This window comes from Chanodichthys erythropterus, chromosome 6 (assembly GCF_024489055.1).
Source record: "Chanodichthys erythropterus isolate Z2021 chromosome 6, ASM2448905v1, whole genome shotgun sequence".
Taxonomy (NCBI): domain Eukaryota; kingdom Metazoa; phylum Chordata; class Actinopteri; order Cypriniformes; family Xenocyprididae; genus Chanodichthys; species Chanodichthys erythropterus.
Window position 1 is genome coordinate 19731561 of NC_090226.1, and position 19259 is coordinate 19750819.

The 19259-nt window shown below is 36.6% G+C and overlaps 1 protein-coding gene across 7 annotated transcripts in view; it reads right to left on the reverse strand.

The window, feature by feature from the left end:
• nlgn1 (neuroligin 1) overlaps nucleotides 1-17164 on the reverse strand; it is a 269285-nt gene extending 252121 nt beyond the window's left edge. For 2 of the 7 annotated variants that reach the window (XM_067387360.1, XM_067387362.1), the window contains exon 1: nucleotides 16669-16789. In XM_067387360.1, the coding sequence (XP_067243461.1) occupies nucleotides 16669-16774 (106 nt within the window). In that variant the 5' untranslated portion in view covers nucleotides 16775-16789. Of the gene's footprint in view, nucleotides 1-16108; nucleotides 16169-16664 lie in introns of all 7 variants that reach the window. The other 5 variants (XM_067387358.1, XM_067387361.1, XM_067387357.1 and 2 more) reach the window with 5 other exon arrangements.
• Nucleotides 17165-19259: the final 2095 nt, after the last annotated feature.

Sequence of the window (19259 nt, forward strand, 5' to 3'; positions counted from 1 at the left end):
GGAAGGAAGGAAGAAAGGAATGAAATGAAATGAAATGAAATGAAATGAAACTAAATGAAATGAAAATGAAAATGAAAATAAAATAAATGAAGTAAAAAATCTCAGTCAGAAGGAAGGAAGGAAGGAAGGAAGGAAGGATAAATAAAATAAACAAAAATAAAAATCAAACACCAAAAATCTCGGAAGGAAGGAAGGGAAAGCAATGATTTCCTCAGACTTATTTGCAGCATTTTACTTTTTTCGTCTCAATGAAAATTATTAATATCAGAAAATGATTAATAATATTTAATAAGAAAATAATATAGTATAAGAATATACTGTACCAGTTGGTGCTGCTGATTTCACTGTTTTTAATTCAGTTAATTCAATTCAAATTATTTTTAATATAAATTATATTTAATTAATAACTATTAATAATTGCTGTTTAATTAAAACTATTACTAACTGCAATTTACTAATAATCGTTATTGTGGCAGGTAAATGCTACTCTGATTCCAAAAAAAGAGAAAGAGAGAGATAAAAAACTCTTGATAGTTATATTTTTTTTTAAAACAGCTTCATTATTGTCCTCAAATAGCTTCAATTTATTAGCATCTTGCACTTTTTCAAATGTAAACTATAACTAGAGTTTTAAAGTAACTTCAAGAACACTGATTTCTACTCATTGATCTCCCGGCCAATCCCTCTTTTAACCGTGGCCCGTTAATGCGATTTCCTGTCCTTCATTACTCAAAGGCTCTCTGTGTGTCTGGGCATAAGGGACCGGCTGCAGGACGCATGTTACTTTTGCCTCTTTCTGCTTGTTATGATCTCTCTCTGTGATTAAATGACCCCTTCAGTAATGACATACACCGCGGACGGCGGAGGACGTGGCAAACTACTGAAGCAGCAAAACGCTGCCGTGACACTGCCCCGAGACGGCTGCATGGCCGCCGATATGTTTAATGAAGGGAGTGATGAGTTATTGATGCCTCCGCTCTAATTAGAGGTCCAGAAGTGTCCGCGGCAATGGTGACAGCAAACACAAAGACGGTCATTGATTGTGTTGGGATGAACTGACTTTGGTTTTGCAGTCTGGAAGAGAACAGGCACATAACTACTGTTCTACTTGACTGGTGCGGGCCTATTCTGATTAGTTACACTTCCTAGGATCAGTGAAACTAATTACTGGCCTTACCTTTAAAACCAATAATGAAAGGGATGTGGAAAGTGCTTAGACATTCTTCAATTCGGATTCAGACTGATTTGTTTAGCTCTGTCCCAATCTAGTGTAGTCCCAACTAGTGAGCTGCCTTACTGTCTATTCTACTTAGACATCATCTTAACTAAGGGTACACAACAATGCGTCCCTTTGGAATTATAAGGTTCTGTCTGATATTTTGGTTAAAATTGAGTTATTCACATATTCTTATTCTGTGACAATTTTTTTACATTGTGATTTTTTTTATTTATTTTTTTTTATATTGTGTACATTTTGGGACTTTTAATTTAGAAAACAAAAAGTTTCTATCCACAGTGTTGAATGGATTGCAAAAACTTTGAAGCTCAATATCTCAAAACTGCTCAGAATGCAGATAGAACCTTATAATTCGGGGAACGAATGGTACAGATTTTACTTTGCGTTTTTGAAAAGTTTTGCGTCACGGCAACGTTGTAAAAGCGATTCCCGTTCACACTGATCCGCGAAAATGACTAAAAATACTGTAATATGCATTCCAGGCCAGTATACAGCAAATTCTCAATCAGTTCAATCAACTCTGCTTAGAGTACATATGGTCCCTCTCTAAATAGTGTTAAAGTAACACTGAAGCAGAGTAAAGTTAATGAGATAATTAAACAATTAAATGATGATTGAGCATTATTGATGAACACCTGCTGTTAACAAGCAGAATCACTGAAGAAAAGAGAAACACAAGAACTATAAATGACTTCAGTCACAGCCTTATTAATTGCTTAATTTTCTCATTAACTTTAACTCTGCTTCAGTGTTACTTTAACACTATTTAGAAAGGGACCATATATAGGCTGCGTCCGAAAACTAAAAAATGCTGCCTTCCGAGGACACATTTCAAGGTAAGAAGGCATGAAGGCACGTCCGAATCCAATGTTAGCTTCACTTCCTCTCTCAGGAGATACCTTCCTCAGATAAATTTTTGAAGGAAGCGTAGATGTATCCTTAGCTGCCTTTAATATCCCACAATCCTGTGCTTTCCATTCTGTGACAGTTGAGCTAGAAAAATAAAGATGGCGTCCGAAGGTTGCGTTTGCTGCTCAGTTTGTGTATAAATGTATATATTTAGATCAACATATTTCAATTTTGATATCATTTCTATCGAGAAATTACTACTGTAGTAATTAAATATTTGTTTAGTTCTCACCAAAGCTCACGCTATATTGCTGTAGATCATTAAACTGTTACGCTGCCTCAGAAGTCTGTCCGAAATCAATTTCGTGAGGTACCTTCATGCACAAATGCTGCCATACAAGTCATTCTCTTATAAGATAGCGAGGCAGCAAGACAGCTACCTAGGTTTTCGGACGCAGCCGTACTCTGAGCAGTGTTTAACTCTGGGGATTTTACTGTGTAGTTGGCGATGTCACTTTGTAAAGAAATACTATATTTAGAATTTGGCATTTGTCACAAAAAATTGCACTTTGAAACCCGTTTTCAAAAGGTTGGGCTTTTGTGTTTCATGTACATGACAGGCTAAAAGGCATAAAAAGTTTTCTGTATTTAATTTAAAATGGTGTATAACCACCCCCTTACAAAAATAAATAAATAAATAAAAATCCAGATAATATTTCGCTATGTTTTGGCTTCCGTGCAAGCTACTGAAATTCACAATGGATTCCAATCAAATTTTACATTAGCATGTTGCTAAGCTAACAGAATGTTTAATTAAGCATTATGAGCATAAAAACACACAGATATTGGGTTAATTATGATTTCTTAAATAGACTGAACTATTTTTTCAAGCAAGTGTTTTTTGCTAGTTTCAGCCTGATGCAGTTATTATTTTCACGTCCTGTGCCACATTGTTTAAATAGCAAATGTATTTGTGCCTATTTGTGCGGCCATGGGCGTGCTGGTCTGAAAATGAGGTGCGTTCAGGTGCATTGTTGGCACGTTGCTATTTTGAGGCAACTGAAATAGATTGTACCATTGACCAAATGAAACCTAGTCTAAAGACAATGCCGCAATTTTTTTCAAATTTATTTATTTATTTGTTATTTAAAGAGCTTGTTAGTAATATGTGCCTATATGCGCGCATACACTTGCTTATTACACACACAGGGATGTGCAGCAGCACACAAACATGCCAAATATTAAAATAAAAAGATCACAAATGTAAAAGATTATTATTGTGTGCATAAAGATGAAAATGCTTTGGTGGAATCTGGCTTGTCCCATAGATGGTCTGCTTGCACGCTTTAACCTCGCGCACAAGCAAATCCGTTTCCTCGCTAGAAGCCGGCATGGCACGAGAGCAACTAGCTTTTACAGGGAATGGGAGATGAGACTCTGATTGGTTTATTGCATGTTACGCCCAAAACACACCCATTACTCATTAAGAGAATAGGGACAACCCTTTTAGACCTTGCGCCAAACTAGCAAACTAGCAAAAGTTGATTCGGACACTTGCACTGGGTGCTTTAGACCACACGCTTAGATCATTAAAATAGGGTCAAAGGTATCTTAAAGTGTAACATAATTCTGGCTACGTTTTGGAACATACCTCACAATGGGAACGCACAATGTGTTTGCCACCTCACAAGTTTTTTAAGTTTTTTTTGTGCAATTTGGTTTCAAAAATAACTGTTTTTTTGTTGTTGTTTTTTTTAGTCATTAATTATATTTAATTTCGACATAATAGTGCCCTTTTCTATGGAAGTGTACAATGATTACTCTTAAGGCTGTGACATTATTTTCATATGTAGCTCATTTTACCACCAAATCCTCATTTTCTCATTCCCATTACTGTAAATGGAAAATACATTACTATATAAATTAAACATATAATATAAGTATTATTACATCATGGTTGAATTTGTTGTACTGCCTACAAGTATATTAAGTTAATTGATTTTGACATGTGATGTCGATATGGATAAAATCATAATGAATATACACAAACAAACACATATGAATAAATGTAAATATACATTTTAATTATAAAAGTAATATATTACAGTATGAAAATCATCATAAAGAAATACCAGATGCATACAAGAGAATTTGGGATAAATGTGTTGAAATAATGTCACAATGCCAAATATTATAAGCAAAATATGCAGAAGGTATTTTAGAGTATAACATTTTTTTTTGCATTTGTTTTATTTAATTACAACATAATAGTGGCCTGTTCTGTGACCTCAAGCTGCTAACTCTCACAGTCTGTGTAGGCTGGTGGCAATTAATAAAAACATTGTTGTGAAACTTCAGATTTGAAGCTCAAAACAAGCACAATAGTGACAAAGTGCCTCTACAACAATTTCCAGTATCACCTTTGAAAATGCTGACAACATAATTCCACGTAATGCAATAGCTTTCTATTAATTTTCCCCCAAAGGGTTTTGTCGTCAATAACCATTAACATTAACTAGTTTTCAGAAAAGTGCTGCAAATAAAAGCAATCTAGACATCTTTTCAAACATGCTCGGAGTAAACTTGGTTACTGAAGACAAAAATATATAGGAAAAAACTCAAAATCTCCAACTGCATTATTTTGCTCAAGACAGTGTATGTATGCGATTTGTTTGTGCATTCAACGAACACCAGGTTCTAGGTCAAACGCGAGCCTCTCATTGTCATTTCAAGGTGAGAGAAGCATTTAGACAATCTCCCCTGCACATGCACCATCTGTGACAGCCTGTCCCTTCACTTCCTCTCTGCTTTTTCCTCTCCACAAGGTTCAGTTGTTGTCATCTATGTTATGAGAAAATGCTTTGAGCTGATCTGGGAACAGTGCCAGGTGCCACACGCCAGTCTGTTTCCTCTAATACGCTCCATTTTAGCATAAACTGTAATTAACGCAACTTGGCACTACACTTAGCACAGGAATTTTACAGTTTAGACCAACGGTTTTAGAGCTGAAGAACACAACGCCATCGCTTGAATATTTTTTTTATTATACGTTTTTTACTATATTTTCCCTTAAATAAGCAATACTTTTGTGCCAAAACTTAAAGGACAGAGTGACATTTTCTGTGGGCGGGTGGGAATTTAAGAACCGAGTCAGAAAAATTAGGACGAGGGACGAGTCATAAAACAGCAAAACAGCCAAGAACTAAATTATCCTAATCCCACTAATATAACCTGAAATTCCAAATCTACTGGAAATCTAAATTTAGAGAGTGCCAGGTTGGAACAAATATCTGTCTCAGCTCTAGAGCGGAAAATTGTTTGCTTTTACTGCATTATTACATGCATATCTATATTTAGTTTACCCTCTTTAGGATTAAAAACCACTAATAATATATCTCATATGCAGTGTTGGGGGTAACACATTACAAGTAACTTGAGTTACGTAATCAGATTACTTTTTCAATTTACTGCAAAATATCTAAGTTACTTTTTGAAATAAGTTATGCAGGTTACATTTTCACAATTACTGGCTGGCAGCTCTCCCGTCCCTATGTTGAGAGAAATAAAATGCAGAGGTGTGCGCTGTATGAATATGGTGGTTATTGTAGTTCTAGACTAAATGTTAACATGCATTTACTCATCTCACTTGCACGAAAACATTCAGTATTCTTCAAAATGAATAAAAACAGTGAAATGCAATCTCAGAATTGTATGCAAACCTGTAATAATGAACTATATTAAATTATACAAACTGCATACTTTATGTATTTAATCTCACTTTATTAACCAATGCCTTTGCTGCTGACTTTCAATGATGACCTTTAATAATAAGCAAAAATTACTTTAGATTTAGAAATAAGAGTGGTGAACTTCTATCTCCTATTATTCTTTAATTCCATACCATTTACCTATTTTTCTTTAATCCAGAATGGCAGCACAGCTGATTTTTTTGTTTGAGCTGCGCCCTCTACTGTACAGGTGTAAATATGCATTTCCTTCAGCCTGAGGCTTACAAACAAACAAGCAAGCCCAGCCCACGTGAGAAAAATTTATGCAAAAGTAATGTAATGCATTACTTTTCATAAAAAGTAACTAACACAATTAGTTACTTTTTTAGGGAGTAACGCAACATTGTATTGCATTACTTTTAAAAAGTAACTTTCCCCAAGACAGCTCATATGTCCATGGGGAGGTTTTATGAGTTTGTCATGTTCTACCACTGTGATGACTGACTTTGAGTGAAACTGAGAATTGTTTTAATCAATGCACACAATGAACCGTTTCTATCAATGCACGATTAATGACTGCCATTATTCATGTTAAATCAAGTGTACTCAGATTTGTATTTGCATTTTTGACGGTTGCTTAATTCATTGTTCAGTGATTCAATGATATAAAGTGAATTACTGCAATTACTCTTTAAAATGGACACTAAAATACAGTCTAAACTAGTCTAGGGGGATTCAGACTTTTTGCTAACACTTAACATGAAACTAATATTGAGAAAAAACACTTCTAAAGCATTTATTAATTTCAGATAATGTTCATTTTAACATTTACTAATACATTATTAAAATCCAAGGTTGTATCTGTTAATATTTAATGGACCTAAGCTAACATGCACTTTCAGTGACCAGTTGGATTTTTATTAAAGGGGTCATATCATGAAAATCTAACTTTTCCTATGTTTAAGTGCTATTATTGGGTCTCTGGTGCATCTACCAGCACAGAAAATGTGAAAAAGGACAACCTAGTCACTTTGTTTTGGAAAGCCTTTTTCTACAAGCATGTGGAAAATTGACATTCCTACATCACCCCCCTTGTGACGTAGGAAGGTGATCTTATTATTATAAAAATCCCGCCCCTGAATCCGTATGTTTCCACCCACGGCGCCGCCATTGTTTTCGCAAGCGATGAGTAACACTGGTCTTGGAGTGCAGCAGCAGCAGCTGTCCCACAGTTTAGCTACAACCCTGATCAAACACACTTGAATGTCTTCAGGATTACTAAAGCTACGTGAAGGAAGGTGAGTTGTGTCAGAGCAAAACTCTGCAGGACAGCAGCACTCAAGAACAACCGTCCCTGAGCTTGTGATATGTCTCAGCTATGTAAACATTATCACTGATCTGTTAACGGCTATAATAGCAAACATATGAGTCTCCATAAACTCCTGGCATCTGAGCCACTAAGGGCGCAGTGGTGTAGTTTTATTTATGAAGGAGATGTGTCTAAATAAAGTCATGTAAGTCATTAACACTAGAATGCTTCACATGAACATTAGTAAAACACAGAAACTGATCCTCAAAGATGGATCGATACCAACTGATCCAATTTCATAAATATTTCGTGATGTTTGCAAATTGTCTTCCTGAATGTGTTTAGTTAGCACGTTGCTAATATACTGATAAATGGTGCTAAAGTTGTCATTGTTTCTTACTGTATTCACAGAGACCAGAGCCATGTCGTTAATTTCATTTTTAACCCGAAAACGTGTGTAGTCTGCATAATTCATAAACGCATCTTCATTCTTATTGAGTCTCTCCAACAGTGTGTAGCTTTAGCCACGTTAGCCGTGCATCACGCTATCAAGATCATTAAGAATCAAATTTTAGCAAACATCCACAAAATACATGCCATACCTTTGTTATATGCTGCATTAAGAACAGTTTAATGATCCATTTTGTGAGTTATATTTGCTGTGTTAGCATCTATATTATGTATGCCTCAGTGTATTGGAATGATGAGCGAGCTTGGGGACGGGGAGCACAAGCTCATTTGCATTTAAAGCAACAAATTTGCAACAAATCTGTGGGGTATTTCGAGCTGAAGCTTCACAGACACATTCTGGGGATACCAGAGAATTATATTACGTCTTGTCAAAAGGGGCATAATAGGTCACCTTTAAATATGCTAACAAAGAATAATAAATACTGTAATGAATGTATTGCTCATTGTAAGTAAATTTGAGTTAATGCATTAACTAACATGAACTAATGGAAACGTATTGTAAAATGTTACTAACTTCTTAATGCCAAGGACCCCTAAATACTGTATAATATATGAAGGACTCCCTTCCTAAAATACAACAGAAGCTGGACTGATATAGTTTCATTTATTCTGTATAAGCATAATTTAATAAAACATATACTACAATCTAATAATTGTTTATTGATTATTAGGAACTTATACATCACAATAATCCTCACTTAAATAATTCCCGCCCAAGGCAAGGTCTAGTTGAGTCAGTGTGTTGAAACGCATGGTTATGGTAAGGGGCGTGGCATTACCAAAACATGCTTGAAGCAGTAGTCCAATCACAGCACACTGATCCAGCCAACCAATCAGAACACATTACGCTTTTGGAAGAAGGGGCTTTGTAGAGAACTAAACAGACTGGGAAGAAAGGTGCTTAAAATATGTTAAAAAATTTTTTTTTTTTTTTTTGAACATTCAAGCATGAGATGTTCTAGCCCACCCCCCATAAAAATTAGGACTTTGTAAAAGCTGCCTTGTCCATTCTCTTTCATTAAACCATGACTTGAAAGTAAATCTGTATTGTCAGATGAAAGATTGGTTTTCCAGACTTCTGGTCAAGGCAGTTTAAAGGGGTCATGAATTGAGAAATCAATTTTTCCTTGATCTTTTGACATGCAGTATATTGGATGTCATTGTACTATAATAATATCCTGTAAGTTTCAGAACTCAAAACTTCCTTATTGGTTCAAAAACAGCTTTTATTGAAACCAAGCTCAGAAAACGACTCGTCTCGGATTTTGTCATATTATTACGTCATAGTGTGACGAAAGACCGCCTCTACAGAAGAAGATCAACGTCTACTTCTACATCATTGCTTCTTTAGCCCTGCCCACCGATTAGTGCATGTAATGTAGTAAAAAATATGAGAGAGACAAAAACACATGATTACTCCAGCAACAAAACCATAGAGATGCCTCTGTGGAATACATTACGTTTTGAAGTGCCAAGATGTCTTTGCATTGCCTTGCTTGTGATCCTAACATTAAAAAAGCTGGATGAACTTTATTTTTAACAACGTTACAGTTTTTAAACAAGACACAGTTCGACGCAGGCTTTTCAGAGAGACTGAAACTAAAATGATGCAGTGCCAACTACATTGGATCTGACAGTAATGTCACAACACATGTGAGTAACAGTGTTTTTACCATGTGTCATTATTGCTTTGCGTAATACAGATAATTTGATATGTAGTGAGTATTTATACTGTAGTGCCGCAGTCAAACTGAATAGTTGTGATAGTTGTGATGTGCTGTTCTTTTCTTTTGCTTCTGCATTAATGGGGACAAAGCATTAGGATTATCATATATGGAAGAAAGAATAGAGAACGCTGTAATCACAGCAGCAAGTCCAAGTCTTGAATGTGACACGCTTATCAAAACTGAATGTTCGAAATAGAGGGTCAAAAACAGGATAGAAATTGCTTATTAGGATGTTTTTTGGTGTAAAAATCTTGATAACAATACATGGACCTTAAAGAACAGTATAAAATTTTACTTTATAAAATGCAGTTCATGACCTCTTTAAAACTGCAATAGACTATTGATTGTTTTTTGAAAACGACGTAGTAAAGACTGAGGATGAGTGTGCGTGAGTGGGACTGAGTCAGTGATTAGATTTGGATTTTCTCAGATACAAAATGATCCAGCAGTCTGTTGTTAGTATTCATCGGTCATGGTGAAACAGTTCCCTCATTACTGATTCAAACTGAGACATCATCACCTACACAACATGGCTCTCATGTCATACAGGAAGTTCATACAAAAGCACAGTGAGCAGAAAATGACTCTGAAACAATGGTGAAAAGCATAACCTACAGTAATATTACTCCATCCCACGCCTACACACACATTCAATATTCAAATAGACTCTGAACAAATAGATTTGTGAGTCAGGACTGCTAAAGAAAACCTATTAAAATGCATGCTAAGGTAGAACAGGAAGATTTTTTGCGCCCACCCGTATAATAGTTTTAACACATGATGTATGGGTCAATGACGTGATGGGTCATTTTTGTCCTTAATAATAATAAAAAACAAAGCTATGACATCCAAAGTATGTAAGGTAGTACAACTAGATCTATTTTATTGAATCCAAAAGGTTTTAATTATATTTTGCTACGTATAAAAGGTATTTTAAAGATTTTGAAGTGTCAAAAGGTCATTCGGTTTAACCGTCCAAAGACCAATACAGCTGTTTATGATTAAAATATATTAAAATGTAATAAATGTATATATTTTTTTTATTCTGGCATGATTTTGTAACATCATATATCAACAAATGACTTGTTACTAATTTGTTAATTAGTAGTGTTTGCTAACTTTTTGTTTTACAGATATGAAAATTTAAAATTTGTTGATCATAGACTCATGTTTGCTGGTAAATGCATTAATGTATAAATTATATATTATTATTTCATGATAGAATACTAGCTAGTGTGTGATTAATTAATCAATTAATTGATGTACCTCACTGTAAGTCACTATAGTTAAAAGTTTTGAGAGAAATATTGAGAGAAGACAAAATGCTCTGAAATAATGTCACAACAAAATGTTCTAAGAGTCCTGACTATTATTTTGCTTATACAAAATTTTAATTAATTTATAATTTTAATAATTTTATTAGTTTATGGAGTAAACTTTGACCTGGACATTTATTGTCAGGTTTCACCAATAAGGTGACACAACTGGAACACCAATAACTTGGTGTGGGGGCTTTTGTAACTACCCATAATACATTAGCAACGGAAACAGCAACACAGTACACTGTAAAACCAGACAGTGAAATTCATTAAATGAAATGAGATTGTAGATGAAATGTTTGTTTCACTCAAATATTAATAAAAGTTCATTATACTTAATAGAAAAAAAGTTGGGTGAACTCAAAATTTCATTGTACTAATGAAGGAGTCGGCAACCCAAAATGTTTAAAGAGCCATATTGGACCAAAAAAACAAAAAACAACTCTGTCTGGAGCCGCAAAAAAATTAAAAGCCTTATATAACCCTTATATGAAGGCAACACAGGCTGTAAGTGTATATTAGCTATATTAGCCTACTATCAAAATGACTAAGTAGGCTACAAATACATGAGGTATTCCCGAGATATATATTTAAAAACTGCTAAAAGCTACAGAGAAAAAGTAAATGGATCGGCGCAATTCACAGAAACAGCTGGACTCCAGGCAGAGAAACATGGATTTGCATTTATCATTTTGTGTCAAATTGTTGGATATTGAGGTAAAATCATTCCATATATATTGTATTGTTTTATATTATGTTGACAAATCATCAATTAAATATTTTCCATCTTATATTCTGCATAATTGTGTTTTAAAAATAAACACTGACAAAAACTATACTATAAAACTATATGTTTTAGGGCTGGTCAATATGACGATATATATATATAACATTGATATAAGTTATTACGTGGATTTAAACCTACCTATATTGTAGTTCTATAAAATATTCACAGGCAGATTTGCTTTATGTATTTCCCCGGCATCGAAATCAGGCGCATATAAATGTCAGGAAACACAACTCCTGGCTGCATGCCAATATCCATGTAAGAAACACTTTCGAGTCCAACCTTTAGTGTAATCGTTTGTTTTACTCCCGTTTTCTCATTTTCCCCTTTTAAATCCAGTCACGCAGCAGGTTCTTTTGCCACTCAGTCCAGCTGAGGGAGCATGCTTTCGGCGGGAAAGTGACGTTGATGCATAACCTCACGCCGCGCTGAAACGTGTGTTGCAGGCTATGACGCAAATCTTTGTTGACAGAAATGTTGAAATTTAATATTATACACATTTTTACAGCATTGGAAAACGTTAAGAGTGTGTCCTCCTACAGAAACCATATGAAAACAAAAAAGATTTTTCCATTTTCATACATTTTTGAAAAAGCTCCAGGGAGCCACTAGGGGAGCGCTATAGAGCCGCGGGTTGCCGACCTCCGTACTAACCTGAACTTAACATGACTGAATTGAGTTGCAGCAGATTTCTAATTCCCAGCATGCTTTGCGATAGACAGTATAAATAAATGTTGAAATTAAGTGTTATTTTCTGTGTTTTCACACAAGATTAACAAGGCATAAGTTAGTGTTTAATGTTGTGTTATGTTGGGATTTACAGGAAGTTCTGTTATGTTAGTTTTGTAGTGTTACTATTGTGGTGAAAAGTAGAACCTGTTGTTAGGTTGAGGATGGGCTGCAAAATGTACTGTACATATGTACTGTATGTTGCTTGATTATATACATGCAAGTATATAATTACAGTCTCTATAATAGCATGCGTTATTTACTATCTAACTTTGCTATCTTTGATATCTGTTTATGCAAATTAACTGTATGTAATTAACATTATGATGTGTTGGGCGAGGCTGAGAATTGTTTAAGCGAAGGGATGATGGTAACGTGATTGTTAATGAGAGACACCTGTGCACAACACTGACCTTGTTCCGCTTCCACAGCTCTTGGCCCCACCCTTCTTGTCACAAAAATTTTAAGTTCAACTAACTTAGCATTCGCCCACAATGCCCTACCATGATAGCATCAGGATCCGTACCAACAAGCACCACTCAAATTCTACAGAAAATGCAAAAATCTAGTTAATCATTCTTTAAAAGAAGAACCAAATAAAAATGTATGGTGTTTCCTGCTAGTATAGAACATATATTAGATATCTTTATCTAAAATCATCACTTTAAAAACACTATTACCAAAGCCCCAGGACTGCCATACACCATAATAATGTATATAATGAACAATGTTCCTATAAAAGACTTCCAAAACTACATTATTACATGCATAACTCTACACTTTTCTCAATAGACTGGCTTTTAGAACATTGCATTTCCCACAGAGAGAAATTTGATTTAAGTCACAGCGAGTTATAGCGAAGCCCAGGTTATTCTGATCACCGCATGTATGTATGATTCCAATCTGATTTCCTTTGAGAGTTGGACAACCCTGAACCAGAGGAATCCTGTTGCTCTGTCACACTGCGGATCTTTCCGCCCACGCTCCACCATCTACCGCAAGCCTCCAAAACAAGTGTGACAAACCTCTTACTTACAGACACAAACTCAGCCTCGCTTTCTCACACCTCTAGCTCTACGCCCTGCCAAGATGATCAAGTTTCTCTCAGAGTTTCTGCGAGCACCACCCCCGGCCTCAATACAAACAGACATCTCCGCTCATCTCCACCCTCGCCTCTAACCCTGGCTCCTCCGCGCGCCATTCACCCAGCCAAGACGGAGCGAATTTCAGCTCAGGTTTTACAGACCATCTCAAGGGAGGGTGCAGAAACTGAGAGGGAACAAAAAAAATATGGAAAGCGAAGCACTGGGGCTGCAAATCCATTCCTGTCTTAGCGCGAAGCAAGCATCGCACTTCCCTTAGGACTACCATCAACCATTACAAAACTGGGACAGGAAGAGAGCGAGAGAGCTTATTGACGGCCACTCATTTCTTGTGACGCAGCTAAATATCATCACACAGTGTCACACTAGAAATCAAAACCAACATTATTACATTTTCATTAACAGAAGCCCCTGTTACAAGCTCTGAATTAATTTTTAATAGCTTACTGTGGCTTAATCTGTTGTCTTTTTTATCAACAAAGATTTTGATTTATGCGAAAGTCTGCTATGCGATAAAAACCTTGAACAAAAAGGCACCGATTAAATGTAATGTCTTTACATTGTCCTTGACAGTAACATCCTTGAGTTAGTAATGCTTCTGTGTCCGTTCACGGTGTTTTAAGGTAGTTAATTACACAAAGATATCGAGGCAACACTGTGCTGCTAAAAACCATTAAACGCCACTCTTATCTATCAGAAGCGTAAATGCAATTAGGCTTTCGAAATCAAAGGTTTCCATTAAAAGAATTAAACGTAGAGGTGTGAATTTCAAATCCAATTAAAGCATGAGCTAGGGGTCCAAACATGAGATCTCATCAATGCTTTTCCCCCCATGAGAAAGCACAAAGCACAAATTTTCCAAACAGCATGTGGGGAGTCTAAATGGAAATGAAATTTGTTTCATTTAGCACAATTATTTCTCATAGTATACACAATTTGAGCGAAGGATTGATATAGGGGCATATGAACCATCTCACTAGATGTGAATCAAGTGTGATATTCATAGCAAAAGAGAAGGGCTTTTACATCATTTACCCAGAAATTCTCAATCTGAGCAAATTCCTCACTCGCGCCTCTCAAAGCCACTCCATCTAACGTAGCAATTTTATGAGAAAATGCCTCCATTATTTTTGCAGACACAAGAGACAACTGTTCTTTGCCATTCAAACAATTCCAGTTTTGAGGATGATCAGTCTTATTACACAGCATGCTGGAAACGTGGATTTGACGGCAAACATTAGAGATGTTACATCATTTTCCAAACATTCATTATAAACCCAGAGCAAGATGCTATCTGTGCCCTCACTGGCCTTCACCTACTAAGATGGTTTGTCCTGTAGATGAACGCATATGAAAATTAGTTCCCCAGCTGGCAAGTGACTGACCATCAATATTGAAATGTGGTTAAAATAATTTTAGACGTTGGTTCAATGTTGGAAAAAAAAAAAAGACTGTTAACTGTTAAATCTGTTTAAAACTGTTAAATCAACACTGAAATGTAACAAGATCGGAAAAGTAAGTTGAAACAATGTCAGAATATCAATGTTGATTTGATTTGCCAAATTTAAAAACAAAACTCAACAGTGATTTAACCTTCATCTGCTGTGAAAACAACATTTTAACTTCAGATGGGTCAACTTAAAGGGATAGTTCACCAAAAAATGATTTCATCATTTACTCACCCTCATGTCATTCCAAATGTGGTTATGGTGGTTATGTACCGCCACTGACTTTCAATGTACACTTGGGGTTAAAAACAACCCAAGTTGGGTTAAAAATGGGCAAACACATCGTTTGGGTTGTTTTTAAAAATTACCGTTTTGCTTGCTTAAAATGAACCCACAATTAGCATTCCTTAATATGTTTAATAAATTAGCATTTATTAATATGTTTTTTTTTTTTTAAATAAGCATGTATTCATATGTTTAATTAATGAACATCTATTAATAAATGTATTGAATAACAATTAAAAATAAACATTTATTAAATTGCTTATTAATAAATGTCCACCTTTTGATTATTATTTGTTGACTCTAGTAATTATATGTCTGAGTTTTAATTTCCAACCTATTCTGGGTACATTTTAAGCTAGCCATATAGTTATTTTTTAACAATAGTGGGTTAAATAAAACTGCCAAGCATGTTGGGCAAACAATTAACCCAACCGCTGGGTTTGTCCATTTTCAACTCAACTCGGGTTGTTTTTAACCCAGAATTTTTTAGATTGTATGGGCCAAAAAAGTTCCTTCTTCAAAATATTTGAAACACAGTTTTCATTAGAAGTAAGTCAATGATGATATTTATTTATTTATTTTGAACTATCCCTTTAACCACTGTATGCCAAAAAGAGTTTTTTTTTGGGGGGGGGGAATGTCTTTTATTTATACATTCATTTATTTTTTGCCATGTCAGACCAGCGGAAGATAGGACAATATTCTCCAGCTGGAACGTTTTATGACTGATCTTGTCGCCAGGGAGGCCGTATTAACGGGATACTTTATTTAAGGCGAGCTGTCACCAAACCCAATGTTCGGAGGGGCCAAGGTAGGGTACGTCAGGGCGGGGGAGCTAGAGACATTATCTTGATGAAGCAATGATCAATACAGCCAGTGTAAGCCAATGAAATCCAGATAGCATCTCTTTTAATTGAGATTAGACTCTGCAAGTTCAAAGTGTGCCCATCTGATTTAAGAGACGGCCGGTCTCCCCAGTTAACTCTTCATGGTGGGAATCAATTATGGTTTCTTCTCTGACATGCGACCTCTGAGAGCTGAGATCTGGACAGATGTTGTAGAGAGGGGAAGATCTTTGCCTGTTCTATTTTGGGGTTTATGTCGGTGGATACATACCTCCTTTTCTACAAATTTTCTTGCCGGGTTTTCTGGCACATTCCTTGGATATTCTTTTTACTGCAAAATGAATAGAAGACTAAAAAATAACATGGGAGTCCATTATGGACATCAGGAGCATGCAACAGCACAACTTGACTGAAAGAGGAAAAGAAGAGTTTAACAAGAAGTTGTTCTCTGACTTAAATCATAATCATCATCATGAATACTGTACAAAATGTTCCCCCCTTTTATGGTTCATTTTGAAACATTATGGGCACGCACTAAAGTGTGTGTTTGTATAACAAGTAAAAGGGGGTGAAAGAAAACCAACCACCTAAAATGGACGTGCTGCAGCACACAGAAAGATTTGCATGTGCAGGGGATGGTGGGAAGGTTAGGACACACATACAGCCTCGCTCACACGCACACTCACACATTAAGCAGCGGCATGCATCGGCCATGCAGAGATCATGCTTCTTTTTTTTCCCCCGCTGCACTCACTACATTCTGCACAGAGGAAACTGACACAGTGAGATGACAAAGACAGGTCTGTCCGTCCTGCCAGCACATAAACTCACCATCCTCCGTTGGCACGTATATGTTTAAGAATAAGCAGTCCTCGCTCTGGTCCTGTACGTAGGAGGACACCACTTCAATACTGTTGGTGAACCAAACCGGCAGCATAACGTCCGGTAGCCTGCCCTCCAGCAGGGTTTGGGGACAAACGGGGCCAAACTGAGTCGCGTTACGGATATCTGACCACGAAATAGGGGGCTCAGGCGGTTGGAAGCGCCTTTCGCCTGTTGGAGGTGCTGCGTAGGGAACACCCAGGAACTGGATGACAGGCCCCAGGATCTCATTGTTGAGTTCTTTTTTGAATCCCCTCAGTTTGCCGTAAGTTGTAGTGACAACAGGGTCCGTCTCATCCAGTTTTTGCGAGGCAGCGAGCTGGGCGTGCAGGGTTAAGCCTAATATCCAACACAAGAATGGCAGGTCCAGGCTAGCACTGAGGCCAAGCCGCGGACACATGGCCCGCCAGACGCCACCCAGGCGGTTTGGTCGTTGAAAGGGCATGCTCAATCCTCTTCACGCTAGTCCCGCTAACAGCGGCGGCCCTAGTTTATATCCACTCGCACAAAAGAAATGATCAAACCCAAGATGCCAGACGTTCCAAAAGCGAATCTGTCAAAAATCTCAAAGCCTCTTTGCATGGCAAATATTCCCACATGGATTTAAAAACGGATCCAAGCAACATCTTCAACAGAAAGCCAGCTATTCGTCAGGTCCCATCCTATTGACAACGTAGCTTTCCATCCTGGCTACGTGCGGGGCAGGGGTGGGGGAGGCATTTACGGCAGGTTGTCCAAAGATAAATCAAGTCCGGTGCAGTGGTTGGTCTATATCCTGCTGGGAAAAAAAATAAAAAATTAGTGGTAAGGCAGATGGGACAACGAAGCTTTGTTGGCGTCTGAGATCAAGCAGAATGTTCGAGGATCACAGCTCACCGGCATGACACAGCATTTATCATACAGACCCATCGAGTTAGTTAAGAGGAGTCTCGGCCGACGGCAAATCAAATACTTCTCTCCAATACACTTACAGGCTGAAGTGATTATATAATAAAGCAGTACTTAAGACACAGTATTGAAAACCAGGGGGAAATCTCACATCAGAAAATATTGTATATTGTATCAGAAATAAACGTTACAATCTGAAGTTGCCTAGGTCAAACTATTTTAGACAGTAGCTCCTCATTACCATTACTGCAAAGATCTATACATTACATCAAGAACTCAACAAAGTGTAGCGATAAAAATAAGTCAAGAGGAAACAGAATATCGAAGAGCAGAACAGCACATCCATTTAGTGCATCATCCTCACTTCCTCAACTCACCAATCTGAGACAACCTTGCAAATGTGCAAAAACTATATTTAGACCCCCCCCCCAGAACACAAGTCTTAATAAGGAATAGAGATTCATTTATAACCATGGGCGAGTCTTCCCTAGTGGACGCTGTGACGGGCGGATTCAGAACAGGCTTTCGCTCAGCACGGTAAATGAGAAAAGCACCTCTGCTTCCACGGCTCTACAATAGGGTTTATGTTCCACTATAATGGGGCATTTGTCTTGAGTACTACTGTACCACCACACACAGCCTCATCTGCCCACTACCCTCCAACAACTAGATCATTCATGATGACTAGCCCTGGAAGAGTCAGTAGATCCGGACTGAGTGTCACACAGCCAGACAGGGAGCAGACAAGGCTGAATGGAATTGCTGGAAATTACCTTTTTTCTACCCGCCATATAATGGCATCCACAGACAATGCTAAAAGAGCCTCCGTTCTATCTGATCACAATATGTGGCCCCGAGGTCTAATCTACTGTAATAAAATGGACCAATTTCAGTAATAACATTGCCATTTTGCATTTTTTTAATAGTGAACCAGAAACTGCTAGCATTTTATTCAATTCAGAAGATTTTCAAACAAGCCACTGCATTGTTTTAGAGGCAGGTCCGTGACTAGAAAAAGATCATGATGGTCTCCTACTTTTCCAACAACTAATAGTCAATTAGTAGTTTTGCAACTAGTTTATCTTTTAATAAAATATGGGTTGCACTTTACACAAGGTGCCCTTGTTACAGTGTAATTATGCAAAGAAGTGCTAAGGAATATTAATTATCAACATGTATTTATTATATAATTAAGTTCTGGGTTAGGGTTAGTTGCTTTTAATTATGCATTATTTGCATAATTAAGTACATGTAAGAAGTTATATTATATATATATATATATATATATATATATATATATATATATATATATATATATATATATATATATATATATATATATATATATATATATATATATATATATATATATATATATATATATATATACACACACACACACACACACAAGTTCAGTCTTGCAGAGAAACATGCCTAAAACAAACCCCGTTCTGCAAAACTGAATGTGTTAACTCAAGTGTTTTATTTATTCATAATTAGTCAATCTCACTTTGGCCCAGTTGACATTTCTACTCTTCTACTCCCCTCACTTCATATTTCAATACAAATTGCTCCTATTGACAGTAGCCTATCAATGACAGGCTTCAAAAAGATGCAAAACAGTCTGTTCCATCGCATAATTAGATGAACAG